The sequence below is a fragment of the Canis lupus genome, chromosome 16 (genome assembly GCF_011100685.1).
Source record: "Canis lupus familiaris isolate Mischka breed German Shepherd chromosome 16, alternate assembly UU_Cfam_GSD_1.0, whole genome shotgun sequence".
Lineage (NCBI taxonomy): Eukaryota > Metazoa > Chordata > Mammalia > Carnivora > Canidae > Canis > Canis lupus.
In genome coordinates this window covers 47,777,626-47,789,964 of record NC_049237.1, presented here as the reverse complement: position 1 = coordinate 47,789,964, position 12,339 = coordinate 47,777,626, and the positions used below count along the sequence as shown (strand labels likewise).

General features: G+C 46.0%; 1 protein-coding gene and 1 long non-coding RNA gene across 2 annotated transcripts in view; one reads left to right on the top strand and one right to left on the bottom strand.

Moving 5' to 3' along the window:
• Positions 1 to 3,003, bottom strand: part of LOC111090347 — a 73,505-nt gene extending 70,502 nt beyond the window's left edge. Inside the window, exon 1 of the long non-coding RNA XR_005371653.1 lies at positions 1,896 to 3,003. This is a non-coding gene — a long non-coding RNA (uncharacterized LOC111090347). The remainder of the gene's footprint in view (positions 1 to 1,895) is intronic.
• A 1,207-nt stretch (positions 3,004 to 4,210) lies between these two features.
• Positions 4,211 to 11,464, top strand: ING2 (inhibitor of growth family member 2). The gene is made up of 2 exons (XM_038560445.1): positions 4,211 to 4,494; positions 8,958 to 11,464. The coding sequence occupies exons 1-2, from the start codon at positions 4,323 to 4,325 to the stop codon at positions 9,626 to 9,628; spliced, it is 843 nt and encodes a 280-aa protein (XP_038416373.1). The 5' UTR covers positions 4,211 to 4,322; the 3' UTR covers positions 9,629 to 11,464.
• The last annotated feature ends 875 nt before the right edge of the window (positions 11,465 to 12,339 follow it).

The window sequence follows — 12,339 nt, the reverse complement described above, 5'->3', positions numbered from 1 at the left end:
CTACTGTGGGCTATCAATTGGTGATCTTTTAACATAAGAGTTTTTGTTAAAGTGCTTTTCTTGAATTTCCCTAGACTTTTTTTTTTTTTAAGATTTTATTTATTTATTTGACAGAAAAAGAGCACACAAGTAGGCAGAGCAGTAGGCAGAGGGAGAGGGAGAAGCTACCTCCCTGCTGAGCAGAGCTGAATATGGGACTTAATCCTAGGACCAAATTTCCTTACACTTTTAATAATGCTTTAACTATCCAAATACCCTCCTTAGAAAAACATTGCTATTTGCTTCACTGAATTAAATAGAGAATTAACTGCCTCTTACTGGTTTAGAAAAGATCTAACTAACCAAATGCAAGGTGTGGAATTTGTTTGGAATCTGTTAAATCAAGTGTAAAAAGATACTGATGAGACAACAGAGATATCTGGAAACTTTATTCATCTGGGTATTAAACGATAGATAACCTTTTTGATGGGATAATGGAATTGTGGGTATGTTTCTAAAAAAAAAAATAATTTCTTATCCCTCTATACTTAACTTATTTTCAGATAAAATACAACAACCCAGCAAGGGAAAGAAAGTGTGGAAGGCCATAAGTGAAATAATGTCGGCCATATACTGATATATATTCAAGCTGGATGAATAGTGTGTTAGCATTATTGTATTATTACCTTTACTCTTGAGCATGTTTGAAAATTTCCATAATTAAAAAGTTTTACAAAACATTAAGAAGTAGAAAGAAGAAAAGCATTTCAAGTTTAATTGGCCTGACATAAGCAAGAACTAAATCTTCTCAGGAGGTATCTTTAGGAATCCTTCAGAACTATCTGCTGGTTTGAAGCTGTTTGGAGCTGTTGCCCTACCCTCTCACAACATAAATAAGGGCTATAAGACAGGTTTAGAAGCATAAACATTTACCACCAGAGGTCTCTTAAAAGAACCTGACTTTGAAATTACAGGTAATCCCAGACACTTCTACTAATTTTGGGCTTACTTATCTTTTTAAGGGCTACTTTATGGTAGAAAATATTTTGAAAAGCATATAAGATGTTTTTTGCTTTATCAGAGGATTTACTATAACCAATTAATTCCTACATCGTAGGGAATTGGGGACTTTAAAATTTTACCTTTAGCTCAGCAAGGCAACCCAATGTGAAAAGCCACCAAATGCCCAGTTAAGTGTTCACTGAGAAGAAAAGAACATGATAAATAACCAAAGGTCAAGAGTTGCATTTGGGGTGCACCTGGGGGCTTCAGTGGTTGAGCCTTTAGCTCAGGTCATAATCCCAGGGTCATGGGATCAAGTCCCACATCGGGCTCCCCATAAAGAGCCTACTTCTTTCTCCTGCCTATGACTGCCTCTCTCCCTCTCTCATGAATAAATAAATCTTTAAAAAAAAAAAAAAGTTGAATTTGGGGGAATATGGTGATTTTTTTTTTCCATAAAGTACTCTTCCCATGCAGTGTGCTTACATAAACATGGCAGGAATACATCTTTCATTAACTTTTATAAATCAGTGAAATTCCTGGGTGGCTCAGTGGTTTAGCACCTGCCTTTGGCCCAGGGTGCGATCCTGGAGTCCCAGGATGCAGTCTCATGTCAGGCTCCCTGCATGGAGCCTGCTTCTCCTCTGTGTCTCTCATGAATAAATAAATAAAATCTTTTAAAAAAAATAAAGGAGGAACATTAAAAAAAAAACTTTTATAAATCAATATCCCAAAACAAAGCACATCCAAAATAATTCTCTCTCACACACACAAATTACAGTGTTCTTTATGGGCACAGACCAACACAAGCTGAAAAAAAAAAATCACTATTTGGATTTTTTTGCTTCCCTTCAGCCTGTTCAACAGAGTTATGAAAGGTGAAAATAATGTATAGAAGATCTTCATGATCATACCCAGCCCCCTTTCCTCTCTTCTTGCTCTGGGTTCCTGGACGAGGTAGTCTTAAGTATTCTGCGTCTCCGCCTCTCTTACTGCTAGGTTCTAACCACGTGTCCTATCTGTCTGCCTGCAGGTTACTTCTCAGGCTGAATAAAATCCATGGGTACATTCAGTGCCTAACCTGAATCAGTAAAAAGAAAAAAAGGGGGGTGGGGGGCATCTTGCATTATTCTGGGCCTCCAATAAAGAGTACCCGAATCAAACCCATGAGTAAACAAACAAAACAAAACAGTAGGGTTCAGGTAAAAAACCAGTAAAATGCAATTTTTAACATGACTGGCTCTTGACATTAACCTGGCTGTTGACTCTGAAAGAGCTCAAGACCGAGCGCAATGAAATCCTAGACGGTTCTCAGAAACACACCGCACGGTACCGCCTGGGTTAATGTAATATTCGAGTAGTCGAGGACCACAAGAGGGCCACAGGAGAACGCCAGGCCGTCTCCCAGCCCCGTGCAGGGTTTTCTGTTGTTCCCAAGCGGCCGAGTTTTCTGGAGGGCTGTTTTGCCCTGTTTTGCCTTGAAATGCAAAATTTCCTGCAGGTCGGAGCCTGCACTTCTCTTTGCACGTCGAGGGGCACTCGTACAAACAGGGGTTTTCAAAAGTGCTCTGCAGAGGACCCCTGCGGACGCACCGGACACGGCGGGGCGGGGGTGGGGGGGGATCCGGGGGGGCAGCCCCCTGACGTCTCCCGTCTGACCCGAAGGCACCTGCCGCTGGAATTCTCCGCGTGCTCGTCCTCCTTAGGGCCGCTTCGTCTCCCCGAGTCCCACGTTATCCCGTCCTGAGAGTCCCTGTGGCACAACCTCGGCCCCTCCGCTTGGCCGCCGCGTCCAACACTGCGCGGAACCTGAGCCCTGAAAGTCGACCGCACGGAGGAGGACCAGGGCTTCTCTGCTCGCCTCCCCGCTTCCCGCCCCCGAGCCCCTGCGGTTCTCGGCCTCGGGGCAAGGACTGATGGAGGCGGGGGGCGGGGCCACGTGAGGCTCCCCGGTTCCGACACCCCGAGGAGGGGGAAATCCTTTTCTAAAGGTTGTGTGTTGGACAAGACAGGTTTCTGGGGGGTGGGGGGTGGGGGAGCGGGAGGGGGCAGATGCGGGCGACACGGCGGAGTCCCGGGGGGCCGGGCCGCGGACGCATCCTGCAGAGGAGCCGCGGCAGACCCCCCCCACCCCCGCCCCGGCCCCGGCCCGGGGGCAGGGCGGCAGCGCGCTGAAGCCAGGAGGGAGATTTAAACGGCGAGGACAGGAAGAAGCGGCTGGGGCCCGCCGGGAGCGCCGCCTACCTCGCCCTCTGCCCCCGCCGCGGCGTCCCTGAGCGCGAAGGCCGCCGCCGTCGCGGGAGGGGAGGAGGAGGAGGAGGAGGAGGACGCCCGGCCCGCGGGCCGCGTCGAGGCGGCGGCCTGGCGGGAACACGGCCGCCGAGCATGCCGGGAGCCGCGCCCGCTGCACGCTGGGTAGCGTAGTTCCCGCCGGCCTTCCTGCAGCTCGTAGCGAGAAGCGGCCGGACGCCCGCTGCTCTTTTAAAGCCCCGCGACTTGCCGCGCCGCGCCAGGGCGCTCCCCCCCACCCCCAGAAGGAAAATGTCGGTAACAGCGGGCCGAGGGACTCGCACCGAGAGTCCCCTTCCCCGTGGGAACGACGGAAGAAGGAGCCAGCCGCCTTCCCTCCCCGGTCCCATTCAGACACGGAGCGAAGAGGCGGGCTTGACAGCGCTGCCCCTTTAAGAGGGGGCGGGGCGCAGCCTGCCGTTTGGCCGTCCTCCGCACCCTCCCCCCGCGGCCGAGAGCCGACAGACCAATCGCCCGGGCGGCGGAGGGAAGGCGGGAGAATGCGAACCCTCCGGTAGGGCGGTAGGGGCGGGCCCCCGGCCTTATTAGGAGCGAGTCCTGCGCAGGCGCAGACGCGGCCGCAGGCGGAGGGGCGGGGGCAGCCCAGTGAGAGACTCTCCGACAGGCACGGAGGGCGACTGCGAGGAGAGGGGGGCGGCGAGGGGCTTGTCATGGGGACCCGGGCCACGGGACGGCATTGCTAGCGCCGGGGCCTCCGCGGGGGGCGGCGGTGTCCACGCCCGGGACCGCGGCGCCAGCTCCGCCGGGGGATCCCCGCTGCTCTAGTCCTGGGGAGGGAGGGGAAAGAGGAGGGAGCCCCGCTCTCGCCCCGCCCCTGGGCTTGTTCCCGCGGGGGCGGGGAGTGAGGCTGCTTTTGGGGGGAGTGGAGATCGGGGGACTCGGCTGTGCCCTCCCGAGCGGCTGCCGGCGTCCCCGCGGCGCCGGGCTGCCGAGCCGAGGAGCCGCGGCGGCCGTGGCTGGTGCATGTGTGGCTGCTGGATGCGGAGGCGGCGGCGGCGGCGGCGGCGAGGAGCAGCAGCGGCGGCGGCAGGATGTTAGGGCAGCAGCAGCAGCAACTCTACTCGTCGGCCGCGCTCCTGACCGGGGAGCGGAGCCGGCTGCTCACCTGCTACGTGCAGGACTACCTCGAGTGCGTGGAGTCGCTGCCCCACGACATGCAGAGGAACGTGTCTGTGCTCCGAGAGCTGGACAACAAATATCAAGGTAGGGGGCCGCGCGGCTGCGAGTGCGGGTCCTCCCGCCGGCCTGCGGGCGCCGTCGCTCCGAGCCTGCCCTGCCCGGGGAAGTGCCACTTTCCATTTCTCCAGTGACAGGCCCCCCCCCCCCCCCGAGCGCACGGAGGGGCTCGGCGGAGGGGGACGGAGGAGCGGGTCTGGAGGCTGGGCTCGCGGCCCCCCCTCCCCCCGCCGCGGTCGGCGAGGACTTCTGTGGGGTATCGCGGGTGGGGGTGGGGGCCGCTCGTCAGCCCCCGCTGCAGACCCAGCGGCTGCAGCTGGTGTGCGGAGGAATCAGCCATTTTAAGCAGCATTTGTTCCGGCGCTTGCCTGCCCCGTGCCGCAGACCCTCCGGCCCCGGCGAGGGAGCGTGCAGCGGGCGGGGGGTGGAGGGAGTGAGCGGCCGGCCGCAGCCGGGCTCCCGCTGGTCTCCGGGGCCTGGCTTTCCCCACCCCCGCCCCTCCGGCCCCCACCCCGGGAGCAGATGCATTGGAACGTGCGGGGGGGGGCGGGGGAGCAGCAAGAGAGGGCCGCGAAGGCGGACTCGGGGAGGTCCCTCCCTCGGCGCTCCGGCTCCGGGCTCGGGCACCGAGTACGTTCCCTTCTCTCGCCCCGGGGAAAGTTCCGGGCCGCGGCCCTTCCCCGGCGCCTACAGCCAAATGGTTAAAAGGGGAGGGGTCCCGGCGGGGGAAGGCAGAGGGGTGTGTGTGTGGCGGGGAGGGCCTCCCGGCCCTGGGGGCGGGGCCTGGGGCGTGACGTAGGGCGTGGGCGGGGCGCGGGCGGGCGCGCTGCCGCCCGCCTCGAAAATGGCAGGTCGCGGGAAGGCTTGGGCGGAGCTGGCCGGCGGGGCGCTGTCGGAACCTTGCGGACCTTAGCTCCTAACCGGCAGGGTCAGTGCTGAGGTTTGGGACGTGTTTGTCGTGGTTTTTCGACCCTTTCTGAACCAACTCAGGACGAAGAAACGCTCAGCTACCGGGATCATCGCGGACCCTGGTCCCGCGTAGGTTCCGGGGCTTGCGTCACTTCCGGGCCCCAGGCGGAAGTGGGTGGTTGACTGGGCAACCGCCTGGCGTCCCTCAACCCGCGGGTCCCTCCTTCGGCAAGTTTGAGTGATGAGGCAAAAACGACCCTGCGTGGTCAGACCCGGGAACCCAAGGCAGGGAGTCAGGCTTTCCGACAGAGCGCACCATTTGTCATCCAGTATTGGTGGACCTTTCGTCTGCCACTAGGAGGGGAGAAATTTATATGGGGAACTGTTTTGCGTTTAATGACCCTGATGGGGGACTAGACCTTGGACGTGATGTGGAGACAGCCGTACGGACTTGAATAAGATGACTTGGGACCCCGTCCTCTGTTTTCTAGACCGGTCACTAATGTTACGATTTAGTTTCAAAGGAACCCACTTCTGGGGTGACGTTTGCTGGCCTGCAGCGTGTTAGAATATTTAGGTGTCTCTGTGCTTCCGAATCTATACTTTATTTCTGCCTTCTTAACCCACACGATAGGCTTGCTGATAGGACCGGTCTCCGTGAGGGGGAAGAGAATGAAAGAGTGGTTACTTACCGTGGATCATCGCTGTGCCAGGTCCAGAACATTATCTCACAGTAATCCTATGAAGTAAACATTTTACAGACAAGTTAAAATTCACGAGGAATTGAAGTGACTTGTTCACTTAAGTAGGTGGGGAAGTAGGATGCCTACTTCTCGCGCACATCCTTGTTTTTGTACCATTATTAATTTTCTATTAAAACCTACTTGATAAAAGCCCCCCCCCCCCCCCAGGTATTTTCTGCAGACATGGAGCACAGACGTGAATTGTAGCCTAAGAAGATACATGTGTGCTTGAGAATCGTCGATTGAACATTTTTTGTTTTTCACATAGTAACTCCGTGAAGTTTGTAAAGACTGCATATTTTTACATTTCCTTAAGGACACCTATTTACAAGAGTTCAGCCATTTTCATTTGAATTGGGAGGGAAAATTGGTTACAGGGAAATCTGCCATCCTGACCATCTAGAATTGTCCTGAGTGGCTTTGGTAACATGAGAAACACTATTAAGCTCTAAAAGATCGAGAGATTATAAATGTTTTTGGCTCCATTAAGATTGGTGACTTTCAAGATTAATATAAAAACAAGGATCTAGTTTTCAGTCTGTGCCCATGCTTACGAAGCTCCACTTGCACAGTTTTATGTTGATTAGCTTTATGTGCTTGTGTGCTCCGGGATCCAACTTCATATGGTTTTTATTTCTTTGCTAGTTCTTATGTATTTTTTGTTTTTGCGTTTGATACTTACCGCAATATTTAGTGATATAAAATATAGGAAGTCAAAAAAGTTTCTCTCCTACCTATTTGAGACAGTTTCAGAAATTACTGAAGAATCTTTAAAAGTAACCTTAAAAACTTAGAAATAGGGAAATGAAGACAACAGTTTCACAATTGAAAAAAAGTATTTGTTATGGGATATGGTTATTAGAGAACTTCAATATTTGTTCCGGTATTCTTGTTTGTAATTTCTTGGGTAAATAACCATTGAACTAAAAATTAATACTTAATTTCAAGTGCCTTCCGTGGAGCTTAGTAGAAAGTGCTTAAACAGCAGAGCCAGGTGTACATACCTGGCAGAGTTCAAAGTCTAGGGTTGTTACCTCTTGACCTTCATTTTCTTCACATACAGAAATTATACATACCTTCCTCATTGAGCTTGCTTTGGAGATTAAATGAGAAAAGCCTTAACACATAAAAGGGGCTTAGTCGGTCTTAGTTTCCTCTCTTCTTTCATTACGTAATTAAGGTGTCCTAGAAATGTGAATTTTTCTCATGTACAGTATCAGTGTGCCTGTATGACATCATTAGCTTCTAACTCCTGATAGGTACAGAATATTTAAATAAGGCTTAAGGTTTACCTTTATTTTTTAATCCTCAAGTTTTATGTCTGAGGGGAAAATACATAATTATTTTTCCAGGAGAAAAGTGATATTCTTAGGAAAGCCACCTACATACGTAGCTGGGCAAATGGGCTAGATCTGACCTTTGTTTTAAAATATGCTATGCAGGTATGAGTACCCTCAAATGTGTGGTAGCACTTTGTCATGTATCCCATGGATAACTTAAGCAGTTATCCATCAAGTGTGAGTACTTATAATTTCTAGGGAGGAGTTAATTCATAAGAGTTGTATTGACTACTTGCTTTGTGTTAACCATTCTTGCAGACAGCCCTAGTGTATGCACTTGTCTAACATTTCTGTTGTTATCATTGATAATATTGGAAGGTAAAACAATGGTATATCATGTGCTGGTAGTACTATTAGAATATAAAACCGTGATATGCCACGTGGTGTGGTAAATTAATTTTTGTTCCCCCACCTTTAGTAAGACAACCATTCTAGATAGCTTTATATCTCGTAAGGACAAGAAATAGAACAGATTTGAATAAAAAACAATCTTATGTAAATTTTTGGTGACATCTGGAACTATATTTTTAGACTTTTTATACTTTATAGTGACTCAGACATTTTTAATTGATTTAAATTGTGTGCCACACGCTATACAATACCAAAATCAGCAGTTCAAAAAGCTTAAAACCAACTGCTGAGTTATCTACAAAAGCAGAGTGATCCAGTGCTGACTTTACTATAATTTTGTTAGTAGCTTAGTCAGTTGATGCCAGAATCTGAACCTAAACCTACTCTGGAAATAGTTTGGTTTTCAGAATCTCCCATATGATAAAATAAAAGAGCCATTAAAACTAATATGGTGGGAAAAGTTAACTTGTGTCTGCTTTGTTTAAGAGTGTCCAGGGGTATGATATGAAAGTAAAGGTGTAATGTCTCTCTGGAGTCCTGTAAACACAGTTCGACAGTAATCTGTAGCCTAGTTTTAGAACCTAAGTTTAACAGTTGAAGACTGGCATGTAAATTATTAGTGTCGTTTTGAGGTTCAAATGAAATACAGGTGACTTTAATACTAGGTAGACTGTAAAGTGGCATACAGTGTTCTTGCCCATGTAAAATAGTTTGAGTACTAATTAGTGCACACATTTCTTCTTATCCTTTTTTTTTTTTTTTTTTTAAAGTAAGCTCAGCGCCTATTATGAGGCTTGAACTCATGACCCTGAGATCAAGAGTCCTATACACTCTACCAACTGAGCCAGACAGGCACTGTTCTTATCCTTTTAAATATAGATTAATGAGTATTAGAAAGCTGTTTAAATAAATAAAATTTAAAAAGAAAGCTTTGTATTCTTACTAGTTTATTTCTAAATATGCTTTCATATTGGATAACATACGGTTTTTCTGTGGGAATTAATGTTTTTTAATGTATACCTGCCAAGAGGAGTGTGGTTTTATGATTTGAGTTCATTCAACTTTACCAATTCTGTGAAAGATAGCTAACTTAAAAATATTATATGTGCTAATGCACAAATGTTCTGATTTTCTCTTACATTTTTAGAAACATTAAAGGAAATTGATGATGTCTATGAAAAATATAAGAAAGAAGATGATTCAAACCAGAAAAAACGCCTACAGCAGCATCTCCAGAGAGCATTAATCAATAGTCAAGAATTGGGAGATGAAAAAATTCAGATTGTCACGCAGATGCTCGAATTGGTGGAAAATCGGGCAAGGCAAATGGAGTTGCATTCACAGTGTTTTCAAGATCCTGCTGAAGGTGAACGGGCCTCAGATAAGGGAAAGATGGATTCCAGCCAACCAGAAAGATCTTCGAGAAGACCCCGCAGACAGCGAACCAGTGAAAGCCGTGATTTATGTCACATGACGAATGGGATTGAAGACTGTGATGATCAGCCACCTAAGGAAAAGAAATCCAAGTCAGCCAAGAAAAAGAAACGCTCCAAGGCCAAGCAGGAAAGGGAAGCATCACCTGTTGAGTTTGCAATAGATCCCAATGAACCTACATACTGTTTGTGTAACCAAGTGTCTTATGGGGAAATGATCGGATGTGACAATGAACAGTGTCCAATTGAATGGTTTCACTTTTCGTGTGTTTCGCTTACCTATAAACCAAAGGGGAAGTGGTATTGCCCAAAGTGCAGGGGAGATAATGAGAAAACAATGGACAAAAGTACTGACAAGGCAAAAAAGGATAGAAGATCGAGGTAGTAAATGCCATCCACGTTTTAAAAGGTTATTTGTCTTTTATATAATTCTTTCAGAATTTGCTTTCAGAAAATGTTTTAGGGTAAATGCATAAGACTATGCAATAATTTTTAATCATTAGTATTAATGGTGTATTAAAAGTTGTTGTACTTTGTCTGTGACCTTAATTTTCTGCACTGAATTACCAAATATTTTAAACCAGGTAGTCTTTAGATCACCTGATGAAAGGAGCAGGGAATAGGGAGAGGGTGGTGTGAACATTATAAAACCTTCACAAACCATGCCTATTTCATTTTCATTTAAAACTACAAAGCTGTTTTTTGGGTAAACACCAAAGTTTTGCTAGCATTTTAGTTCTCTGGGCTTTAAAAAATTTAGATACAGTTGGAGTTCTCTGTAAGCATTCAAATTATCTTGGGTAATTTAAAATATGAACACTACATTCGGAGCTTCTTTCTCCCTAGCCCCATTTATACATACACTTGTTCATCTCTAGTCTTCCAAGAATCTCAGGAGCTAGAGATAAGAATAATTTGGGATTCCATGTGGAATAATGTGCTCTTATTAGAGTATTTGCTGCTGTATTTTCCTTAGTAGCATTTTGATACACTGTCAGTAGCCCATTTGTAAATGCCTTGCTGCTGCATCATAGACCCATTTAACCTAGTGCTTAATAAGGGAGTTGTGTTTTGTTTTGTTTTAATTGGGACAGCTAAGCATAGTTAGGATACCAAAAATGGTGCCATTGGCTTATATTGGAAAATTTGGGGTTATGCAGTATCATGGTTCAAGGTTGAGCAATTTTAAAAAATGCATCTTATTTAATAACATTTTCCATGTGACCCACTTCTGCGATGCCTAGCCACAGGCCCGCCAGTGGGAAAAAGGGCGCACACTGGTCTTTAAAATATTGCCTTTACATCAAACAGGAGTTGAAATAGTTTTGCTAGTGGCTATAGTTGATTTCTGTCCCAATCAGTGATTATATATTATTTTAAGTAATAGTGTATTCACTTTAACTTTCTGGTATTGGTGCTGTTTGATGTTTTCACGTTTAATGAACTAATTTCATTATAACAATGCAATTAATAATGTATTTGTAAATTGAATTTTCCGAGATTCTGATATTTTAAGGGTAAGCATATTGATGGATATACGAACATATATTCGGAGAATTTTTTGGTTTGGGGGAGGGGGCAGCAGATTGACTAGTTCTTTAAATCTATGTGTAACATACTTTTTATTCCTCATTTCTTCCTAATCTGATGATCTTGATTCTTTTTGATTAACATGTGAAAAATTCTGTCTGCTTGTTTGGAAAAAAAAAAAAAAAAAGTTTTTTTTTTCTCTTCCAGCTCTCCTGTGTGACTTTTAGGCATGTTATTTCACCTCATCTAGGTGTCAGGTTATTCATCTGTAATATGAGGTTGGCTTAACTATGTCCAAGGTTCTTTTGAAATCTATAGTATTTGCACTATAGTGAGGATTTTAATAATCAAATGACTTGTTTTTCTCTTTTGTTAATTTTGTCCGTCATTCTGAGATATGAAGACGGTTTAAAGGTGATATTTGAGACAGGTAAATGCACAACAGTTGATTAACTTCTGTCTTAAGGATATTTTGCTTGATGACTGGAACCAGTTGGTTATATTGCTTCTTGAGCGAGAAATATTAGACAGCATGATGAAGAATTTATTTTATTGTAACATAGTTGAGTTGTAAAAAAAAAAAATTCTTTTCTCTCTTGAGAATACAGCATTTTGTCTTAGTGATTACATCCTTATTACTAGGATGAGCTCTTTACCTGACACCATTAAAAATATCCATATGTGCAAAGTCTCCAAAAGCTTTCAGATGTGACTGTGTAGAAGTCAACACTTTTTCATACATTAAATTTCTCTCAGCATATGAAGGAAAAAACTCCACTTCATAATAAAAGTACCCAAATTTGGATTAGGCTTGATAGGAAAACAGACATGGAAAATCCTGGAAGATGCGCTCTCCTTAAGACCTAATGTTTGAGATAGTTTTATTTTTATGAATTGTTTGTTTTCGATATCACTTGGGAATGTCTTAAGTTTGCATAACATTTTGACTAGGATTTCTCTTTTTAAGTATTCTAGATTTCATATGCTGGCTCATACCATGGTTATCAACTCATGCTATAAACCAGTAGAATTACCTCAAAAGCTTCAAGAAATACAGATTCGTGTGTCCCACGCCAAGCAATTGTGATCTAATTCATCTGGAATGTGGCTGAAGCATTAGAATTGTTAAATCCCCAGGTGATTCTAATATACAGAGAAGTTTTAGAACTGCCATATTATGAAGATTTGAACCTATTGAAAACTGTAGGTGGCTTCTCTACATCTAGATTTATATGACTCTGAAGCACATATAAGGTCTATATATCTATAAGGTCTATATAAGACCTATATATAAGGTCAGATATAAGCACGTATCTGATAGATACACAGGAGGTTGTCCCTTGCCCCCAATGGTCTGCTAACACTGAAGACTCAACACTTGAGTGCTTCTTCTATGCTGGGCACTGTTTCTAAGCAGTGGTGATTTAAAAAGTCCTTGCTCATAGGCCAGACATTTTGGTGGGAAGCCAGATAGATGTGACGGTAGGTGACTGTAGGAGGGGAGTAAAGCCCCCGTAACACAATCGTTGGGAAGAGAGGTGAGTCTTAATTAATGGTGATTAAAGT